A 21,374-nucleotide genomic window follows, 5' to 3' on the forward strand; every position below is an offset into this window, starting at 1 on the left:
GTGAGGCAGTAGGCAACAGGCACAAAAGTGGGGGAGGATGATCAGCCTTGAGGCATATTGGTTGGCTGGCAGGGGTGGGTTCCAATCAAGCATCTTTGGGATTTGAGGAGGAAATTCAGAGTGTTTGGTGAGACTAGGCAATATTTGAGCCCTTAAGAGTCAAGGACTAACTCCCAAATCTTGGCTGATTGTCAGGCATGAAGTTGAAACTCTGGAAAGGAGTGCTTTGATGACTTCTGTCCCTGGCCTGTCCAAGTTCTTTTGAAAGTACTTTGACTCAGATATAGTTATGAAGAGAAAGGATAACTTACTAAATGAACCAAAGAGACTATATATGGTCTATTTTTAATGTGCTGCTTATCAGTAGAAAAGATTATCCTCATTATTTTCATCCAATTCAGTCAAGCAATTTTATCTTTCCTATTATTTGTCTTCTCTGTCCTTATGGGTTTTCCCAATTCCCCTTTCTTTCCCAATCTCACTATATTTATATATCATTCCCTCCATGCCTCAGTAATTCCCCTGCCTGAACAAATTTTACCAGTCGAATAATAGGTTCCAACTTAAGTCCCACCTCCTTCCCCTTCTTGGGAACTACTTTATCATATTCTCTGTTTACTACTAATCCTGTACTTAATCATTACTTAAATTGTTTCACATGCCTTGTCCTTTTACCATAATCTATTTTTAAGTAGCCTGAAAGCAAGAACTATATCTTAAGCTTATTTGTATCTTCCCTGTACCTTACCACAGTCCCCAGCATGGGGCTTTATAATATAGTTGTCCTTTCAGGTAATGTTTATAAAATGTATGAATAAATATTTTGAAAGGCTGCTTATGCATTGGATTCTGAGATTAGTACTTAGATTGATAAGGAATATACTACATTCTGAAATCTCTTCTGGGAAATCAATTCTCGTTACTACAGGTGATCTTCCAACTTCATTCAAAAAAATGTGTCGTGTGCCATGAACATGATCGTAGTATCGTCCTGCAGCCCTGTCAGCATTATGTCCTGTGTGAGCACTGTGTGTCTAGCCAGCCTGAATGTCCTTACTGCAAGGCCCAGCCGATCAAATGGTGACTCCCGGCCCTGGTACTCAAGGCTGTAGCTCTGTGTGAAATGACATCTGCTATATCATGGTAACTAATTAAGGACACTATTTTATGTTCCTAGTATTTTATATAAAGACAGATGTAGTAGTTCATTTGTTAGTGACAGACTGATCACAATCTGGACCTCCAAGGAGATAGATAATGGTAGTTTTTTTTTTTTTTTTTTTTAAATGACTATTATTTGACTGCCTTTACATATTGACTTCTTTTTACCAACCATGTCCAAATGTTTCATGGCTACTTTGATCCTCAAAACTCTTAAAAAATACACACACACAGAATCAATTTGTCTGCTCAATCCATTCAGGTTCTCCCTCTGAGCTAAGCATAGTCAAGGTGTCTTCTGAATGTTGTTTGGTAGGGAGTGAAAGTATCTCTCTGTTACATGAATAGGCAACCTCATTTAAAAATATTCCATGGAGCATTCTAATTCATGACCTGTTGGTGTGTGTATTATAAATCATGCCAGTATTTTGGAATCAGTCTAACACTACTGTTTACTAGGTTACTAGAAGAAGTTTGATTCTTGTGAAAGCACTTTGTTAACAAGGGGGTTTAGTTAGAGGTTATGATGTTGTTTTAAATTGCTTTAAGCTGCTTTCTAGGTTTCATGTTTTTTTAATATACGATAATATGAAGCTTTATATGTGTACTGTGAACTTAAAATATTTCATATCAGTTTATTATTGTTAAATCATAGTATGGTAAATATATTGTTAGATTTCATATTCTGAAATTAGTACTTATTAAATGAACATTTATCTAGTAGTGAAAAACTTGCCTAGGATTTTTACAGTTTTCAAATTAAGTGCAAACAGATAGTATTTATAAGCAAAGAGAGTGATTATTGAAAGGCACATATACTTAAGCATTTAGATAGGTTTTTAATTTTATGAAAGGAACTAATTTTCCTAAACATGTGCATTTGCACATATTCCAATTGGAGTTTTGTAATCCTAATGAAATGATTTTAAGAGAGATCTATCATGCATTTATATGATCCATGGCCACTTTTTCCAAGTGCCTATATGCCTTGCAAAAGAATTGAAGGAAACAGCTTACATTTTTGTTTTGTTCTTTTATCCCTTAAAAATGTGCAAGACAATTTGATACTAACAAAAATCCTTACCTTTCTGTAATGAAACTCAATATAATATCTTGTAAGGGATGTGACACTAGAATTTTTTAAATTAAATTAAACTACACAACTATGTTCTGGTATCAAATTTACCTAGATCTTTAATCAGGCAATGGTGCTTTGTAATTTTTTAGAGATGTTGATAGTCATTCATATTTAACACTGACCGTTGGGAGTATGCAATTCAGGAGAAAATCATTTACTGTATGTTAACACTGTATTTTGTTACTTTCATAGAGTTAGCTTTTGGTATAGGAAAATGTTAACAATGGTGGTTTTATTCTACAAAAATAAATGTGACACAGGTACAGCTGACATAGAAAAGACCTTCTACTGTGTTACCTAATTTGTATGTTCAATTATTGTTCTCAACATAAGTTCATTCATGTGACCAGCAAAGTTTAACTTAATCTCTTAAAAAAAAAAGTTTTGAAAATGAACAAATCCAAGCTGACCACACTCTTTTGACTTTGGCATATGGCTGTGTGAATTGGAACAGTTACAAGAGCTGAGGGTCTGGACAGGAGGATGGCCCAAAGAACATACTAGTTTACCAGGGACCAGACTCAGCACATTTTTGGTCAGTAGGCCCCTGGATGCTTAAGTGATGGATAGAACAGAGGGACCTCAGTGACAGAGGAGACATGATTGAAGCTGGCCTTTTTCTCCCTCATTACAAAATCTTTTCAGCACAGAGAGTTACAGTAAAGTCAATTATAAGCCAGGGAGAAGAAATAAATCAAACTCCATGTCACTAAGCTGAGGGTACAGATTGGGGAACAAAGAAGCCTTTGTACATTAAGGTTTGAACAGAACTTTAGAACATTATCTGATGAGGATTAACTTTGATAGTTCCAGGTCTGGATTTGGACATTTTCCCTTATATTAAACATTTGAGAAAAACGGCTTCACTTGACCTAGACTTACTTTATTCCCAGCAAAGCAGGTTGCTGCCTCCAGACAGTTAGATCTAGGTAATGCTTATAGTAAGAGGTTTTTTTTTTTTTTTTTTTTTTTTTTTTTTTGATTCACAAGTGGAGACTGGGGATTGGAAGACACAGAGGGTTAGACCAGGAGAGTTGAAGTGGTACTTGAATAACCAAGCTTTGCTGTGAATATAAATGGACTTCTGTACTTGTGTGGGCTTTGCCAAAGACTTTTATTAAACATTAATAGCATTTTTTAAAAGTGCGAAGTGACTAGGTAAGAATTTTTAACAGTGACCAAATTAGAATGTATTGTAAGGTAGTATATGTTTTGATTTTTAAAAATGTTTTAAAACATACAACTGATTTTAGACAATGGTTTTATTATCTCAATATAGAAGAATGTGGCACCACAACATTCTGCAGCTATTGTGCTAACAAAGGTAACTATGTACTTAGTTTTTTTTAGTGTTTTTTTTTTTTTAATTGTAGTGAGATGATTCCAGTTTATATTAAAAAGTGGTCATATGCCTCAATGCTTTTAGTTCAATACTTAGATATTAAGTATATTTTTGTGCTACTGTTATCACTGTTTAAAATTCTTTATTTTTATTAATATTTATGCACTTGTTTCTCATTTTAGGCCTTTTATTTGGCCTTTTTGGAGTAACAGGACAGTGTTTTATTGTCTATAATTGACTTCTCAAATTATGAATGAGTTCGAACAATTAAGCTTTAGATCTTCATAAGCTAATGGGGTCAGTTCTTTTTGTTGAATTTGGCTAATTCTCAGGAGATGACTTATCTCCAGGGCTAACATTCCCATAGTATCTTCTTCACACAGTGAAGAGAAGATAGGGGCTGGGCTCTTCCCAAAGGCCCACTATGTTAAGAAGCACATTTGGCATAGGGCCTGGATTTTTTGGTAGTAAACACCTGTATTGACTCTGTAGGAATAATTACTGATAGTTTTTCAGTGTGAGAAGAGTTGCAGGTGTGTCCTTATGTTTCTGTAGTGATCATCATAGACTGAAATTTGAGTTTTTAAAGACTGGGAGGAAAAAGGAGAGACCAAAGAAATGTACCTGAGTGAAATTCCCAGAGTAAGCAGCCTGGTCCTTGGTTACATGCTATTATTCTGGCAAGTTCCCTGGGTGTGCTGAATGAACCATTTACATTTAAAAAGAAAGAAAACTTTCTCTGTGCCACTTTAATAAGTCTATATTCGTGTTTCAGTTCCTTAGAAACAATGGGACCTCCACAAGAGCAATTTCCAGTCTTTTCCAAAGTGATATTTTTAATACTGGAAAGTACATTTATTATATTTAGTGGAAATATGCTCAAAAGGGAATGTTAACAGGTTTCATTGGCCTGAGTAAACCTGCTTAAAGAGAAACTGTTTAACAGATACAAGACAATTACAATATTAAATATAGTCTGCTCATTGTTCCCAGTTCTATAAAGTCAAATCACCCCAGTGCTCATAGGGAAGAACAACTCACAAAAAGACCATGTGGCAAAGAACAAGTTGAGAGTTTTTGAAGTGAATGCTATTCAGGTCCCTGTGTTCTCTGTGAATTGAAGTAGCCAGGGAACAGAGGAGATGAGAGTGTCTCAGGGTGGGTTTCACAGTAAAGAACTCTTGTTCCACAGTTGGAGTGCTGGTTTCAAAAGGAGCTTGAGCTGTGTGTTTATAGATATGTTCAAATTATTCCATCATCATTTTTGTTGCCTATTGTCTTTTTTCATCTATCTAGTGTTAAATATTGGTAGTAATATTGTCACAATATATTTGTGTAACTGTGGTCAGCATAAGACCTTAATTCAATATGGACTTTTCATATGTATTAATTTATGAAAGCCGCTAATATGGTTTGAGTGTTTAGATGAGAATGTTATTGTGAATGGAATTTCCTTAACCCAGAAGGTAGTATTTATAATGCATAATCATTTACTTGTAATGAATTGTTTAAAATTGTTAACACTTGTTAAATTTTTTTACACTATAGCATTTATGCAATGGTTTACAGAATTCATGGAATTATTTTTATTATCAGTATGGGAATTAAAATTTTGAATCTTTATTTTGTCGTATGTCTCATTGAGAAAACTCAACCAGATTCAGGAAGTGGTTACTTACACAGATAAGGTACTGAAAATTAGTTCAGCAACCAGTTCCCATCCTTCATACGTTCATTCATTTATGGGGTATTCCATACTTTATTTTACAAAATACTTCCTTTTCCCTGTAGTGTTTTTATTCTTTGCCTTAAGCTTTCATTAGCACCAAAGAGCCTCAGCCTATGACTGTGGCTCTCTTCCGAGTTTCACTGTTTGACTTTTTTTTTTTCCTTCTATCATCTGTGAGCAAGAGAGCTTACTTGGTCTCCCAGGTCCTCTTCGTTCACCTCATAGTTTCTTGAGATGGAACAATAGGATGTCTGTGAAAGAGAGGAGATAGTTTTCTAGAACTAGGTCTAGTAGGGAGAGGGTTCAGACTCCCAGGAGCACCAAAGCAACCTTAAAGCTAAGAGGTATTATGGGCTCCCTCCCACACAGAGGTATGCCTCAATGTAGAATGCTCAGGCCTTCTGCTTGTGAATTGTCACGAGATCATTTGGAAGCCCAGTGTCTCCTCGAAGACGCTCCAGAGCTGTGGTACTACTCCAACCTGGGGAACTGGTTGCAGCTTTCTTATAATCCAAATGTTCGGCACTGGTACTTTCTGTCAAGACACCACATAGCAGGCACATTTCATTCTTCTCTACAGATTATTCTTCCCCATTACCTCCCAGAAGTGATGGTAGGAGGACAAAACACAGAGAATTTAAAGTGATTAATATTTGTTATACATGGAAAGCTTAAAAAGAGCACACACAAATTTACCTCTGTCCTTTGTATATGCAATGTGATTCTGAGTTAGCAAATCTTTCAGTCTTTTTATTTCCTTGGAAAGTTCCTCATGTTCCTAAAATGAAACATTACATTAAGATTATAGATTGAGATATAGAAAGGATCTTACAGGTCATACTCTCAAAACATCCTTATTTTAAAAGATTAGAAAACTAAGGTGCCCAAGGTCTCCCTGACAGTAATTGAAAAGGCCAAAATTCAAAATACAGGATTCCTAACAATTACCTTTGAGGGATAACAAGTCTTTAAAAGTCTTCATTTATATTCGGGATTAATTAAGGCTGTTTTCAGACTTAAGCACCTTACCCTGCCATCACTAGGGATTGGTGTTCACCTCAAAATTTTAACTAGCTTGGAAGAATGGGGGGAAGGGGAAGGAAGAAGCATTTACTAATAAGCACTTTGTGTAAGCACTTTACAAAATTGGTCCTGATAACAATCCTGGGAGTGCTATTATTGTTATCCCCATTTTATTCTGACAAAAGTCATACAGGGGTTAAGTAACTTGCACAAAATCACACAGCTAGTAGGTGTCTGAGATTGGATTTGAAACTTCTAATTCCAAGTCCAGTGCTCTCTCTCAAGTATTAACTTGCTGCATAATACAACTATCACAATGTTATTTTGTTGTAGGATTCACTCTTTTCCTAATCTATAATTAAGGTCTTTAAACTAGTACTTCCCAGTCCAGGATGCCTTGCAGTCTTCTCCCCCCAGCCATTAAGGATGCACATTTATAAGAGCAGAAATCTTCCTCAGATGTTTTTGAGAAGAGGCACAGATGGAACCCTCAAGTCCATACTCATGTTGTATTCCAGCTGGAAAGGTTTTGAGTCCATGTTCTTGGTTATCTATGAAGTATTTGAGGACTAGTCTCACTGGATGAATGGATAGAGCTGTGTTCTAATCCCAGCTCAGTCACTAATTAATCTGAACCGTGGTTTTCAGCTCTAAATTTATGATCTAAGACACCGATGACCAAATCACTGTTCTAGACAATAAAATCACCTCCGAGAGTAAAATTTGCCTGCAATCTTTCTTCAGATTCACATTTTCAAAAGCCAGTATCTACAAATAGTATCTATGCAAAAAATTCAGAACCCAAATGGTTTTATCTGTGTCCAACTCTTCGTGACCCCGTGCCCAAAAGGCAAAAAAATTGCCCTTCTCTTCTCCAGCTCATTTTACAGATAAGGAAATTGAGGCAAATAGGGTGAAGTGACTTGAACTCCTGTACAAGTTCACATAGTTCAGATATGTTCACATAGCTAGTGATTATCTGTGGCCAAATCTGAACGTAGGAAGAAGAGCCTTACTCCAGGTCCAGTGCTCTGTACGCTGCCTTACCCATCTCTGTACTACTCTATGTACCTTATTACATTTCTCCAAGGTTTCAAATTCAGGACTTGTGGCATGTCCCTCTGAATGTGCAGCCTCCTTTTCTGTTGAGGCTTTTAAATAGCCTGCTTCTTCAAACACCTCTTTCAGCAGTTTGTCATATCCCTGTGTTTAGAAGAAGACACAGTTCAAAGAATAATCCTCAGAGTAAGTGTGTTTCAAATAAATAATAAAAGAAATTTAATAAACCCAGGAGTTGATATGAAACACCCCAGAATTTGACACTAATTGTGCACACAACCTGGTGGCTGAAGTTTTCTCTCTTACCTGTAGGGTAATTAGTTCATCAGCTAGAGACTGCTCTGTTTTATCCCACTTCTGCTGTAAATTCTCTGGTAAGGTCGGATACACTGGGGGGAAAAGCAATAGGCTTACTGGTGGTACCCAGCAATTACTCAATGCAGAGGACAAGAGCTAGTGATCACCAAAAGTTTTACAAGAGTTCATTTCAGAGCAAGGCTGTGAGATCTAGTCTGGAGGCCCCAATCCCCTTTCTCATCTCCCTACCATCAGTTACCTAGCAAAGCATGTGGGTGGCAAACCAGAGGTGTCTCAAAGGTTAGAGAATAAACACAAGTGCTTGGTTCAGATACTCGGGCCAATTTATGACTTTTTCCACAGGCAAGATCCACCTAAAGAATATAAAGGATATAAAATAAGAAAATATTATCCCCAGAGCAAAGCCCCTATTTATTGGCTTGGAGAGAAGGGAAAATACAGGGACAGCAGCTAATATAACTGAATAGCCAGAGAAATTCCAGTGAAGTTTATGTTTAGCCCTATCAGACCTATTCTATGACTGGTGCATTTATTTGTAGGATGACTCATCTTCCTTTGTTTATTAACTCAGTATAAAACCCATATCCTCTACCTAGCATTTGTGAGCTAGCCAGAGATGTCCTTCTGAGATTTACAGCTTAATTTACCAAGTCAGAAGAAGATAGTTAATAGTGAAGACAATTTTCTACTCTTCCCCAAATAACAATATCCATATGACTTATATATTATTTCAAAAAAAAAAAGTGGGTGTTTCTGTATTTGTTCTTGGTATCAAGAATCTTACTAGCAAAGGACTTATCTCTTGCTAGTTAAGGACACACATTGTAAACCAAATCTCTCCTGCTATTTCTATAATTGACAGTTGTATACCCCTGGGCTTTTTCCAAAATTCTTAACTGGTTTTACTTAGTTAGCAAGAACTAAAACTAACAAAAGGGAAGAGTGGGAGTCTCTCTCCCTTCAGAACACTTCTCCATATGAAGAGCTGTACAATGCCTGGCCTGTGATTGGTGCTGCTCTATGAAATCCTAGAAGCAGAAGAACTCAAGTCCTTTTAGGACACTGTCCCTTAGGGGAAAAAATAAAAGAAAAAAAGGACCTGGGAAGGACAAAGACTCCCATCAAATTCTGCCTTATTTAGCATATACTGTTCTGGATATCAAAGTAAGTACCTTTGTCTGCCTGTTCTTAGACCCACAGGAATCTCCATCTCTCATCCACATGCCAGTAAATGTGTTGTTGAAAATTTCCCATTCATCCCAAATTCTGGGAAAAATATAAGTGCAACCCATTATTACTCAAGAATTACTTGCATCAGTTATTACATACACATAATCCATGAAAAACTGAATCACCAAAATGAATGTCTAATATAAGGTATTAATGAATGATATCCCCAAAAATCAGTGTTAAAATTTTACCCAGAAAAGGTAATGCTTAAAAGTCTTTTAATACATTTCAAGAACTTATAACTAGGCTCATACAAAAAGACAATATGGTTGAACACTATAGCCTTGAGCAAATCAATTCTCTTTTAAAATTTACTGTCTTATCTTTAAGTAAAGGGATTAGCTATTTTAATAGCTGTTCAATCTTGTCCAACTCTTCACTACCCTGTGGACTCCTGTCCATGGGGTTTTCTTGGCAAAGATACTGATGTGGTTTATCATTTCCTTCTAGTGGATTAGTTAAGTAACTTGGCCAGGGTCCCATAGTAAGGCATAGTGAGGCCAGATTTGAATTCAGGTCTTCCTGACTCAGTCCTAGTATTCTGCCCAGAGAATTAGCTGGGCAGATTAAAATCCCTTCTAGTCCTCATTGGTTTCCCTCAATAACAATGGGCATATATGTAACAGAAAATTTGCAAAAGTTACCCCCATCTTACAATTTGAAAACTAGAAAGGAAAAGAGCCTTTTTTTAATCTCCAAAATGGGTTGGAATGGGGAGAGGGGACAGCAAACAGCTTTTTCCTTCCAGAAGCTAGTCTGTAGGTTTACCTATACCATTTACCCTGAAGAAGAACTGACTGACTTTTGGGAACAGTAGAGGTTCTTTCAAAGGGGGGGTGCGGGGGGAAGGAGGCTGAGAGCAGTGAGCTCACCCCAAAATTCCACTGTAGGCGTTCCAACGGAATGTCTGTTCATGCTGTGTGACATTGTGGAAGGGACAGAATTCATACTTATACCTGGAAGGAGACACAAGGGTCTTGAATCATAATATATTCATGTCTAAAAATGCTCTGAACTTTACCTCATTCCCTATACTTACATGGATTCCACTAAACTGAAGCACTTGCCAGAAAGCCTGAAGAGATGTGCAGGACCTGAGACGAGGGGAAGGAAGAGATTTTAATTAATCCTGAAGACACTGTGTTGATTAAAAACTTATATCTAAAAAATATTAGTGTCTATTTCATTCAACTACCATTTTCATTTTCCACTATCAGACTGGAAGTTTCTTTTGTACACAAGAGGGTAGGCTCACTCCACATACCTCTAGAGAAGTCCAAGCATGCAGCCAAACATTGTTTGGGCCTATGGCACAGGGACGTTCAGCCCTGGCTGAAGTTGGAAATTGGAAAGAGTAATTTTTAACTTTTATTTCTACTCCTAGATATAGTTTATCTTCTGGGAAAAGAGATAGAGGTGAGAAAGTGGTGAACTTTCCCACAGAATCAAACGATCATCTTCTTAGAAGCAAGATTCTAATCTTTGTCCTAAGGGATATGATTAATGAGAAAACCTTTTCCCTCAAGAGGCTCTTAAAAGGCAAATAGTTCTCTAGCCTAAAGGACCAAGGGAGTTATTGCAAAAGGCTTACAAATCCATATGTATAACAGTTATCACTAAATAATAAAAGTTCAGTGAATAAGCAAACAGCTATCTGATGTAGAATGAATATTTCACATATGTATTTTTCACATTTCATATTTCACATATGATTTTTAAATGCATGTGATGCTATTTTGATTAATAAAATAGAAATTCATTTCACTTAAGAGGGTTTCTAAATTCATATTAACTTTTTTGTTGTATATTTTCTACGGCAGGGTGGGATGCAGTGGTATCATAAATTTTTTGTTATTAAAAGGAATTCTTATACAAAGGATAAACTTAAATGGGAAATTCATACTTTCAAGTTCAATTCTTGATTCCCATGTGTCTGATAACACATAGATCAGACTAACACTAAAAATTAGTTAGCTTTCCTTAAGTTCATAGCAATCAAGACTCTTTATTCATATGTCACCACAGAGTAGCATGATCATCTATTCACAACACCTACTTTTTCTGTTTTTCCTTGGTCCATTTTATATCTTTTATTTTTTTATAGCCTGTCTTGTAAATGTTATCTCTCTCAAGTTCAAACCTCAGTCTTTTTCTGTCTTGAACAGTTACTTTTCTTATTTTATGGGGAAGAGCTAGATTTTGAAACTTATATCCACAAACTTCTCTTCTCTATACCTCAATACTTCTCTGTAGCCGTTTTAATCTCTGCCTTAAAATCTTTCTGTTCTTATAATGAATTCATTTCACCTTCTGTAGTACTACAATGTTTCAACAGTCATTACATCTTTAGTGTCTTAACACTAGCTTCTTCCTATATGCCTACAAAACTATTTAGGTCTCCCCAATCCTTAAAAATATCTTTTGCGATAATGCCCCATTTATTTATTTTTTTCACTTTCAAGTAGCGGCTGCTTCTGTTGTGTTTTTTTTTTTTTTTCCCCCTCCCCAAGGCAATTAGTATTAACTGACTTGCCCAGGGTCAAACAGCTAGGGAGTGTTAAGTGTTAAGAGACCAGATTTGAACTCAGATCCTCCTGACTTCAGGGCTGGTGCTCTATCCAACTGAAGCTTCTTAAAGAATTAGTCTACATTTATTCAATCCCCTAAAATCTGGTTTCTATCACCACTCTACAGAAACCTAGTCACTAAAAACCTCCTAGATGACAAATTCAGTGGTCTCCCTTTAGTTTATATCTTTTCTCTACAACATGTAAAACTGGTAAATAAATAAACCATCTGTTTAACACGCTATCCTCCCTGGGCTTCCATAACACCACACTAGTTAGCTACTATTCTCTATATTTTTGGTCAGCTTGAACCAAATGGGCATTCTCTAGGGTTTAGTCCTTACCTCTGCTTTGGAGTCCTATCAACACTTCTATAAAGATGACTCCCAAAACTACAACCTTGACATCTCCCCTATGTTTCATCCTGGACATTTCCACCTGATTTACCATTGTCATCTTAAATGCAACAATTTAAAAAAAAAAAAAAAAAAAAAAAACTATAAATGCACCCATCTTCAACCTGTCTCACTTATAAATTTCCTATCTCTTATCCAGTTGCCAAGGCTCGAAATCTCAATCTTATCCTTTCATAACCAATCAATCAGTTTCCAAGGAAATAAATTCTACCTCCATCTCATATTCCTCTACTCTTCTGTTACTACTTTAGTACAAGGTCTCATTCTCATCTACTTACTACAATAGCCTGGTCTCCACCTCTTCCATCTTTCTTACATAACTTGTCAGATTTAATATTCTGAACATACAGCTTTGATATGTCTCTCCTTACTCAAAAAATCAGCACCTACTTTGTTACAGGAGCCACCTGCTAGTGGCATGTGAGAGAATGGTAAGGATACAAGGAGACAGAGACAGTTGCATTCTCTAACCTCTCTCCTTCTTCCCTCTGCCTCCAATTTATTTCATTACCAATTCACAAGCAACATCTGTGTCAGTAAAGGCTGATTTGCAGTTCCTTCAGGGGTGTTATGATTCACAGCTGTGGAGGCTTTTGGAGAATTGACATGTCCCTTCACACTTAGGCGTGGTCCTTAAACTTAGTACCATAGGTTAAGGTTTAAAATATTCAGTGACACTCTCCAGATTCCTTTTTCCATTACTCTCCTTTAAGAACCCTCCGCTTTAGGAAGATTGGACTGCTTGATGTCCTCTGAAGCCTCCATCTATTCATCTAGTCACATTATTATATAACACTGTATTAAGTGCCTTATAATTACTATCTTGTTTGATCCTAACAATGGGAGTTGGGTGCTACTGTTATCCCCATTTTACGTATGAGGAAATAGAGGCAAATATTAGGTAACTTACCTAGGATCACACAGCTAATAAGTTTCTGACTCCTTGCCTAGGTGCCCTGTGTTTCTCTTTGTACGTTAGCTTATGCTGTTCCCTCCCATTTATAAGTCCTGTTTTTCAGTGTTCAAGTCAAAAGTCTATAGTACTGTTCATACTACACATTTAACTCAGCATATGCTACCTAGTACTATTATCTTTTTAATATACATAGGCTATATGGACACAAATTCAGGACAGATAGGCTAAGGAGTTACATTTCTGTAACTTAGTACAGTGACTTCAACATACGGGATATGTCATTAAAAGCTTGGTGATGATGATGATGGTAAAGGCAAGGTAAATCAACTTAAGGTTTAAATTTGCTACAATTGACCAAAGAAGAGTTTCCTAAGAGCAAATATTTTTGGAGCTAGAAGAACCATTACTATAGGAGGTCATCCAGTTTGACCCTTCTCATTTTACAGAAGAGGAAACTAAATGTTGGAGAGGAGAAAAGACATGGCCATTTCAAATAATATGAGTTAGTAATTCTGATAACCAGGGGTTCTTAATCTGGGAGAAAATGACCTTCCTTGTTTTAAAAAAGAAGTCCTGTGTTAGTGTTTGTTGGATTCAAGAAATCTACGCTGAAGTCTTTACAATATTATGTATACTTCTTTCAATAATACACGTGTCTACCATTTTTTACATAAAAGTCTTATTGGCAATATACTGCAAAGTAATAGGGCTTGTCCATTTATGGCCGTCCTATTTCAAAGAATTCACCTTGGGATTCCTTTAAATACCAAATTCTAAACATGCATTATAAAATACAAACTGATTAGAAAAAAAAATCCAAACAACTTTTTCAAGGTGTCTTATATAAATGAAATTCATGCCAAACAAAAATTTAACAATATACATAATTCTTACACACTAACTCATATCAGCTACAGGACATCTTTCTAAAGTCAAAAAGATGAGAAAGAGATGGCTTCCAACACACAAAGTCTAGATGTCCCACACTTCAGTTGAAATGCCTCCTTTGCCTACATCCTCTAATTACCCTTACCTATCCAACCATAACTAAAGATTGATGCCAGGCTATCATTAGGCCTCTTGGATCAACATCCCAGGCCCAGTCATATTTAGCTGGATGGAGGAAAGCTCACAGCTAGTCTGAACTGAAAAGAAGCTGTGTATTTACTTTTTACTTTGGCCTTTTCTGGGTTTCTCCAAGTGGAAAGGGAAGTTTTTGGGAGGGAAGCCATAACTCACCTGACGCTGCTGATGGGTCTCTCTTGGCCTGTAATCGATTGGTCTGCGGTAAGAAGGGGTTATTCAATCTGTTAGGGAAAATAAAGCTGGTCAGCAAGCAAAGAAAACTTCTGCTCCAGGATTTGATAATTTCCCCCCCCCCCCTTAGAATCTGCTATCACCTCCCAGTTCTTCAAATCTTGCTTGTAGTTCACAGCCTCATTGAAGTTTCATTTCTTCTAGGAAAGCTTTTCTTAAGTACAGTTTTCCTGCAGTCAATTCTCCCTCTTCAGAGACCCCCCTCGTCCTTGTTGTATGGACCACACACATTTACCAAACGTTTACTGGGGCAGAGATGTAACAGATGAGTAAAATAAAGCCAAATAAGGATGATAGTGTTAACAGAGGCTTAAATGTCATAGAACATCTAGTCTTACAAGTCCACCATGGTAGACAGATAGTAGTAAGGTGTTTGGGAGCCAGAAGTGAACCATCTACTATGACTCATCCTATAGAGGAAGTTGAGCAATGGAGAAGGGATCATTTGTTGCTTGAAATACACATGCCCACAAAAAATAATTGTGATAGCAACTCGCTTTGCTCTAGTGAGCAGTTAATGAAACCGTTCCATAAACAGCCTTAATTGGATGCTCCCTCCAAAAAGTACAGAGATTAAGTCACAATCCATCCAAGGCTTCTCATCGAGGATTCTTGCACGTGTTTTTTGATAAATCTCCCATTGCCCAGCACAATACAAATAAAACATTGATGTTTGTTGAGTTCAAGAGATGATCTACCCAATATACTCAAAACCCTTCTTTGGGTCCTTTCAATACAATGTAACCACCTTTCAATAATGCACCTTTCAACAATGTACGTCCATAACTTTTTACACAGAAGTCTTGTTGGCAATATACTGCAAAGTAATTACATTTGCGGGCTACTCTCTCAATTCTCTAGGTTCCCTGATATTTTGTTGCTTCTAAGATACTATTACATAATTCACAAAGCAAAAATCTTATTCCTTGGTCCTAAAAAGATGATTCAAATTATCTACTACTATTAAACTCTGGGCCCACCTGTACATGGGCAATGTCCCCTCCCCACAGACTGCTTAAAAACAATGTCCGCGAAGGGGCTTGGAGTTTTCCCGAGAAGCCCTATGGCACTGCAGGACTCAATAAGTACAAAGTCATCTACAGAGACGGGAAACCTAACCCTCTATCGGGCACCTTTCCTCTGGAAGCTCGCAGTGTCAGCGGAGTAACCGCACAGCTGCACTCTCTGCGCACTTCTCTGTTTTATACGTGACTTGGCACTGAGAATCACTAAGGAAGCAGCTTCGGGACCGTTTCTTTAAAGGAACCTTTACTGTATGTACAAGAACCAGTGGAAGGGAGCCCTTAAAGACTCTTCATCCCATGCATGGAAACGTTCTAAGTTTTTGGAATCAACTAACAGAACCGGGTGACCCTTGGCCCGTCGGAAAGGGCTCGGCCCCCGGGAACGCGGCGGTTTCCATCTCCGAGCTGCCAGAAATGACAAAGCTTTCTCCCTGCGGCTCTGAGAGCGGCTCCGGCCCAGCGCGGAGAACACGCGCGCCCCTTACCCGAAGGTGTTCGGCTCCTCCACGATCTTCATTTTTCCTGCGCTGGCGAGGGCTGGGGATGAAGGAAATAAAGTGAGGCGGGATCCCCGGGGGGTCGCAAGAGGCCGCGAGGCCCCGAAGAGTTCGGGGCCCCGGGGTGCGAATGTTACTTACTGCGCGGCCCCAACCACAGCAGCAGCGGCAGCAACAACACGGGCCCCGGGCCCGGCCCGCGTCCCGGCCTCCGCTCCATAGTCCTCGGCCCCAGCACTAATAAAAAACAATCGTCACGTGGACATAGGAGTCGATCACGTGAGACCGCGGTACCGGAAACTGTGCTGAGACGCGCATGCGCTTTGCTCCAAAGTGGGGGACAAGGTGTGGAAGAGTGGAGCTTCAGTCCGTAGCCACGCCTCTCAGTCCCGCTATGGGCCGGAAGAAGTCTGTCCGAGGGTCTGGGCCCGAGGGGACCAGGAGCGGTGGCCGGCGGTCTCAAGGCTGCCCCCGCGCCTCTCGTTCTTTGGACAGCTTCACTGAGGAGGTTGAGGCGGCGCTTCTCGGTGAGCCCCGGGGCCGGTAGGGCGAGGGACGGCGGTGCGGCTGCTCTGCGGGCGGCGTGGGAGCCCAGAGCGCTGCCCCAGCCAGGGCGAGGTTCGGGGTCCCAGACTTGGGACCGCTCTTGAGCTGCCCCGATGTCCGGTGATAGGAGAGTAACCCCAGGGACGAGGGTCGGGCTGGGTCCTCTGAACCCCGGACGGAGGTGGAAAGTGGGTCCTGGAGGGTCGGGGGAGGGTGGGATGTGCCGAAGAGCCCTCCCGGGAGCGAGGGTGGAGGCGGGGCGGGCCGGGGGTCTCCATGGAGATGCACTGAGGGACGAGTTGGGAGGGGGAAGAGGGTACCTGGGGTCTCAGCGATGGAGAGACCCTTAGGGTTCCCTCCGAGGCCGGCGGAGGGGATGGAGCTGGAAGGGAGGCGGGAATGAGGGGAACATGGACTGAAAAAGTGCAGCAAGCCACCTTACATGGGGTTAGGGTGTCGGCAAGTCCCTCCCCCCCTTGTGAGTCTCTCCGAAGGCTTCTCCCGCTGCACAGCCGGCTTGTTCAGTGCTTGTTAAGCGCCTTCCCCGGCCCAAAGCGTTCCTCCCGCACGCTCGCGCCCCGGGTTTGTTTCGGAATGCTTGGTCTGTGTCTGCAGCTGAACCTCACCTTCCCCTCCCCGCCGCTCCTTCGTGTGAGGTAAAACGTTACTAGAATAAGAACGTTTTATTACATAAAGTCGGTTCCCCAGGTAATCCTGGGCTCTTTCGAGAAGGGCACCCACGGGCTTTACCAGCTAGCAAACAGGCCAGGAGTCTGGGAAGAGCGGCGGGATCCTGCGCAAAGGGTCGGGAGTCGCAGAGACCTGAGTGGTCTACAGGATCATAGACCAAGAAGTGAAAGGGATCGGAACCCCCCACCCCCACTATATATGCCAAGACTGACTTTCCCAGTCCCATTTAGTGTTTAAGGTGGGAAGTGAACTCAGCTCCTTTTAATGCCCAAATGTGATGAGGTCTTCTCCGTTAAGCCAGGCTGCTTCCTAGATGGGAAGGAAAGGGCAGGAAGCTCCGGCCTTACAGGCGCTTTTCCTTTCCAAAAGTACCCCTCAGTGTCACTACTAGGGGGCGGGTGTCTGAGCTGTTTTGTTTGTGTGCACAGCCTCTGTAGAAAAAGATGCTTCCGCTGATGGCGCCTCATCCAAGCTGGAGCTGCCCTGCCCCCTGGCCATGTGGGAGCTGGGCCACTGCGACCCCCGCAAATGCACCGGCAGGAAGCTGGCCCGCCAGGGCCTTGTCCGAACTCTCCGACTGAATCAGAGGTTCAACGGCCTCATTCTCAGCCCCATGGGCACCCAATACGTATCACCGGCAGATAAGTATGGCTGGAAATTTGTCGGGGGCAGGGTCTCCTCTAACAGGGTCAGCGGGCCCTGGCCCCAGCTCCTGATTTGTTGATGCTATTAAGGGCTGGCATTGCAGACAAAATCAGGAGCTGTTGTTCTCAAATTACCTGATTATACCAGAGCCCTTGAATAACAGCTGCAACCCCACGTGTTCCATAGAGGGAGGGGGCAAATGTGGGACAGGAAACCCCCCTCGTTGATTGGCTTTGCTTGTTGGGGACGCTGGGAAGCTGTCTCTTGTGTTCTAAGGATGTCAGCCTTTGCTGTGGTTGTCTTGTAGACAGCTGGTAGCTCAGTTCGGAGTTGCAGTCATTGACTGCTCGTGGGCCAAACTAAAAGAAACTCCATTTGGGAAGATGCGAGGAGCCCACCTTCGTTTGCTGCCCTACCTGGTGGCTGCCAACCCTGTCAACTATGGGAGGCCCTGCAAGCTATCCTGTGTGGAGGCTTTTGCTGCCACTTTTTGCATTCTGGGTGAGTTCTGAAATAAAGAACTGACCCTCTGGTCAAGGAAAGGGAGGAGGACTGTTGTGGTTATTGGTGACCCTCATTTCAATAGCATTGTTTCAGGGACTTGGGATAAGGTGATTGGTATATGGTATGAGATTTCCTGTTTTCTTAAACGGCAGGCTTTTCTGATCTTGCCATCATCTTGCTACGAAAATTCAAATGGGGAAAGGGATTTTTGGATCTGAACGGTCACCTTCTAGACAAGTATGCAGCTTGCAGTGGCCCTGAGGATGTCATGAAGGTTGAAAAGGAGTTCCTGGCTGCTGCTGACGAGAAACCCGAGGAGGAAATAGGTGAGCTTTGTCAGGCCACATTGATTGCCCTGCCTTCACAGGGCCTAGCCATCTTGGACACAGTTGTAGCCTTTTCTCAGACAATTTCCAAATCCCCTCACCTGAACCTGTTCATTTGGCACATACTTGACAACCTCCTAATTAAAGTATCATCTTTTGGGATCCCCATTGGCCATAAGAAATAATATAAACTAATTGGTCTGGCATTTAGAACTTACCAGAATCTGTCTCCCACCCACATTTCAGTCCTACTATTCCATTTGGGGATTCTATTCTCCAAACAAACTAGGCTGCTTGCTGTTCCCTGAACTCTGCTTTTCTGTATTTATACAAGTCATCACCATCCTTGGAATGCCCTGCTTCTGTTGCTACCCCTCAGAATCCCCATGTTCCTCAACTGTTCTTGGAAGCTTTTTCTAAGTTCTCTAATCATTCCTCTAACTCCAGCAGTTAGTGGGATGAAAAACCTTTCTTTTCTTTGTGCTATCCTTCTGTGTATACATAGTGTATCCCCTCCTCCAATAGAAGGAAAAGCATTTTCAACCATTTATGCCTTTATATCCCCATTGTTTAGCATAATGCCTTGTATATAGCATATATAATTTAGCATGATACCTTGTTAAACTGAACAAAAGTGTTGGAGCTTCCTGTTTGAGTATGAGGTAGAAATTTTTGACAGTCTGCTCATTCTGCTTTGACATTTCAGATCCATTTGATGTGGACTCAGGTCGAGAATTCGCAAATCTTAATAGACTTGTGGTTCCTGCCAGGTAGGTTTTCCTTCTTTGATTTTGTTCTTACCCCTGAAAACCCTATTTCATGTTATCTGTGTGTGATTAACCTCATCCTGTCCTTCAGGAACTTGGTTGTTGATTTTGCATTTCTGCATACCAACTATTCTCTTTCTTTCTTTCCAGAATGACTAATGATAGTGATGAAGAAGAATCAGAGGAGGAAGAGGATGAGGAAGAAGATGAACAGGAAGACAGCAATGACAATGAAAGCCTTGATGAAAAGAATAGAAAGATATTGTCTGCCACAGTGAGCACAGATGTTTGGAAAGGAATCAAGAAAAGGCAAAGAGACTGACTAGTGCTCAATACAACTGTATTTGCCAAACCTGGATTACAAACCTAGAAATCTAGAAACCATAGAGACCCATTCATTTGTTCAAACTTGGAATCAGTGAACCCTACTCAGGAATTGTAGAACTGGACATTTTCATCTATTTTAATATTTTAATATTTTTTCCATCACTGAACTCAGCTGAAGTTGTGGGAATTTTTAGGGGAGTGAGGTATTTGTCTATGAGCTATCATAATAAAGTTGAAAACCCAGAGGGCCTATTGTGAGTTTAGTTTTATGACTCCTTTCTTAGAAGTCTTTGTTATGGAATAATAATATGATGCTGCTTGCTTAGGGCATAGCAGTCTTCTAAAGGGAGCAGGCCTGGATCCTGGAACTTTAATTTTCTAGTTTTGGGGACAGAAGGCTGCTCAGCCGTAGAGGATCAGGGGAAAACTAGACTTGAGTGGGAATTCTGCATTCCGCACTGTCAATTCTTAGAAGTGGAATGTAAAATAAGGTTTTGCTCTTGAATCTGTAAGGGCTGCAGACTAGCTCTTTAGGCTAAGAGCAAAGAGGCAGGTGATCTTCTGTGGCCTAAAAATTAGAGCTCTCACTGCACTAGGCATTTTTTTCACAGGACTATAAAATACAATTAGAGAATATAGCGAGGAATACAGCCCTGATGTTATGTGTCCAGTGAGATGATGAACCTTTGTCATGGGGAATCATCCCCATTTTGCAAAGGAAAAATGCTCTTCTCAGAACTAGAATGAAAGAGTGTGGTGAGAAGACCAGGCACCCTACAAGCATGTACCCCAGCTCTTTTATTAACTAACTATGTAATTTGAGGCAGTCTGAAGTACATCTGTTTTCTCAGCCATAAAATGATGGGGTTGTGCTAAATGATCTCAAGAGCCCTTCCAGCTCCAGTCTTCTGTGACTTTTCAGAGCCATTGAACTTGGTATTGTCCCTGGCATAAATTGTCCCCTTGGTATTGTCCCTAGATAAAATCACAGCAGATTGTACATAATAGTCTCGCTCTGCTGTGTTAACCTACTTGAGACCTGATAACCATCTTCTGGCCCTGTGATACAAATTGGCTACTGAATTTGACAGATTTGAATTTCTTTGAAGAAAGTTGTCTGGGATTCGGGTAGAGATTGGCTCAAGCTAGGGAGTAATTTGTCAGTGGGAGCTGTTCTCCGGACTCATCACAGTGCTGCAGAGCTAAGTGAAATAGGATTAGAGAATGTTACTCCTGTTCCACCTCCTTGGTTCCTAACCCTTACCACCTGTTTACCTTAAAGCTTCCTCAGTCTGCGTTGAGTACTTTAGCAGTTGCGTGAATGGGTCATTTGGATTGCACTTTTGGGTCTCCAAGCAGAGGGTAAGATAGGGGCAATAGCTGTCACTGACAAGTGGAGACTTGGGCCTCAGTGGCCCTGGGAGTAGTCACAGAAAAGGCATCAAACCAAAGCTGACCCAGGAGCGGATAAAAGCTATTGTGCCTGACTGAGGCACACACAACACTGAACAAGGAAAAACATCACAAACATTGACCCTATAAGACTTCCACGATGACCACTGAGGTTACACCAGGAGGAACTGACCAGGAATTTCAGATGAAAAGACCCGGACACCTTGATATAGATAATTGTAGCCAGAGGTGGGAAGGAAACAAGGAAAGGGAGTGCATGAGTGAAGCACCATCCAGAGAAAAACTGCTCAATCGTCTCCCATGCTCTTCTCCATTTCTTTGAGTTTCTTCACAAACTCCTGTGCTTCTCTGTCCATCCTTCCCTCCAGCATCCTCAGTGCTGATTTCACTAGAAGAGATTATCCAACCCAGGTTAACC

The 21,374-nt window shown here is 40.5% G+C and overlaps 4 protein-coding genes across 16 annotated transcripts in view; 2 read left to right on the forward strand and 2 right to left on the reverse strand.

Moving 5' to 3' along the window:
- UNKL (unk like zinc finger) overlaps positions 1-5,264 on the forward strand; it is a 129,384-nt gene extending 124,120 nt beyond the window's left edge. For 12 of the 13 annotated variants that reach the window (XM_074279659.1, XM_074279661.1, XM_074279662.1 and 9 more), the window contains one exon: positions 929-5,264. In XM_074279659.1, coding sequence (XP_074135760.1) covers positions 929-1,084 — 156 coding nt within the window. In that variant the 3' untranslated portion in view covers positions 1,085-5,264. The remainder of the gene's footprint in view (positions 1-928) is intronic. The other variant, XM_074279660.1, reaches the window with a different exon arrangement.
- On the reverse strand, positions 5,204-16,003 carry GNPTG (N-acetylglucosamine-1-phosphate transferase subunit gamma). The gene is made up of 11 exons (XM_074279673.1): positions 15,880-16,003; positions 15,727-15,778; positions 14,139-14,206; positions 10,040-10,094; positions 9,873-9,956; positions 8,943-9,036; positions 8,009-8,123; positions 7,759-7,841; positions 7,465-7,596; positions 6,067-6,148; positions 5,204-5,905 (listed from the first exon to the last, which is right to left on the reverse strand). Exons 1-11 carry the CDS (start codon positions 15,956-15,958, stop codon positions 5,763-5,765), a joined length of 987 nt encoding a protein of 328 aa, XP_074135774.1. The 5' UTR covers positions 15,959-16,003; the 3' UTR covers positions 5,204-5,762.
- A 51-nt stretch (positions 16,004-16,054) lies between these two features.
- On the forward strand, positions 16,055-19,791 carry TSR3 (TSR3 ribosome maturation factor). Its single transcript, XM_074279672.1, has 6 exons — positions 16,055-16,265; positions 17,403-17,619; positions 17,927-18,120; positions 18,276-18,449; positions 19,156-19,219; positions 19,367-19,791. Exons 1-6 carry the CDS (start codon positions 16,055-16,057, stop codon positions 19,536-19,538), a joined length of 1,032 nt encoding a protein of 343 aa, XP_074135773.1. The 3' UTR covers positions 19,539-19,791.
- The window catches only part of BAIAP3 (BAI1 associated protein 3), a 77,425-nt gene continuing 75,592 nt past the window's right edge, over positions 19,542-21,374 (reverse strand). Inside the window, 1 exon segment of the mRNA XM_074279658.1 lies at positions 19,542-21,344. Coding sequence (XP_074135759.1) covers positions 21,244-21,344 — 101 coding nt within the window. The 3' untranslated portion in view covers positions 19,542-21,243.

Source organism: Sminthopsis crassicaudata, chromosome 1 (assembly GCF_048593235.1).
Source record: "Sminthopsis crassicaudata isolate SCR6 chromosome 1, ASM4859323v1, whole genome shotgun sequence".
In the NCBI taxonomy this organism is placed as follows: domain Eukaryota; kingdom Metazoa; phylum Chordata; class Mammalia; order Dasyuromorphia; family Dasyuridae; genus Sminthopsis; species Sminthopsis crassicaudata.

Coding starts and splice junctions, on each gene's coding strand:
- GNPTG (XM_074279673.1), bottom strand. CDS start 15,958: ATGGAGCGGAGGCCGGGACGCGGGCCGGGCCCGGGGCCCGTGTTGTTG. Junction 15,779..15,879: donor GCTGTGGTTGGGGCCGCGCA/GTAAGTAACATT, acceptor CTTCATCCCCAG/CCCTCGCCAGCGCAGGAAAA. Junction 7,597..7,758: donor ATGAACTAATTACCCTACAG/GTAAGAGAGAAA, acceptor TTCTAAACACAG/GGATATGACAAACTGCTGAA.
- TSR3 (XM_074279672.1), top strand. CDS start 16,055: ATGCGCTTTGCTCCAAAGTGGGGGACAAGGTGTGGAAGAGTGGAGCTT. Junction 16,266..17,402: donor GGTTGAGGCGGCGCTTCTCG/GTGAGCCCCGGG, acceptor TTGTGTGCACAG/CCTCTGTAGAAAAAGATGCT. Junction 18,121..18,275: donor TGCCACTTTTTGCATTCTGG/GTGAGTTCTGAA, acceptor CTTAAACGGCAG/GCTTTTCTGATCTTGCCATC.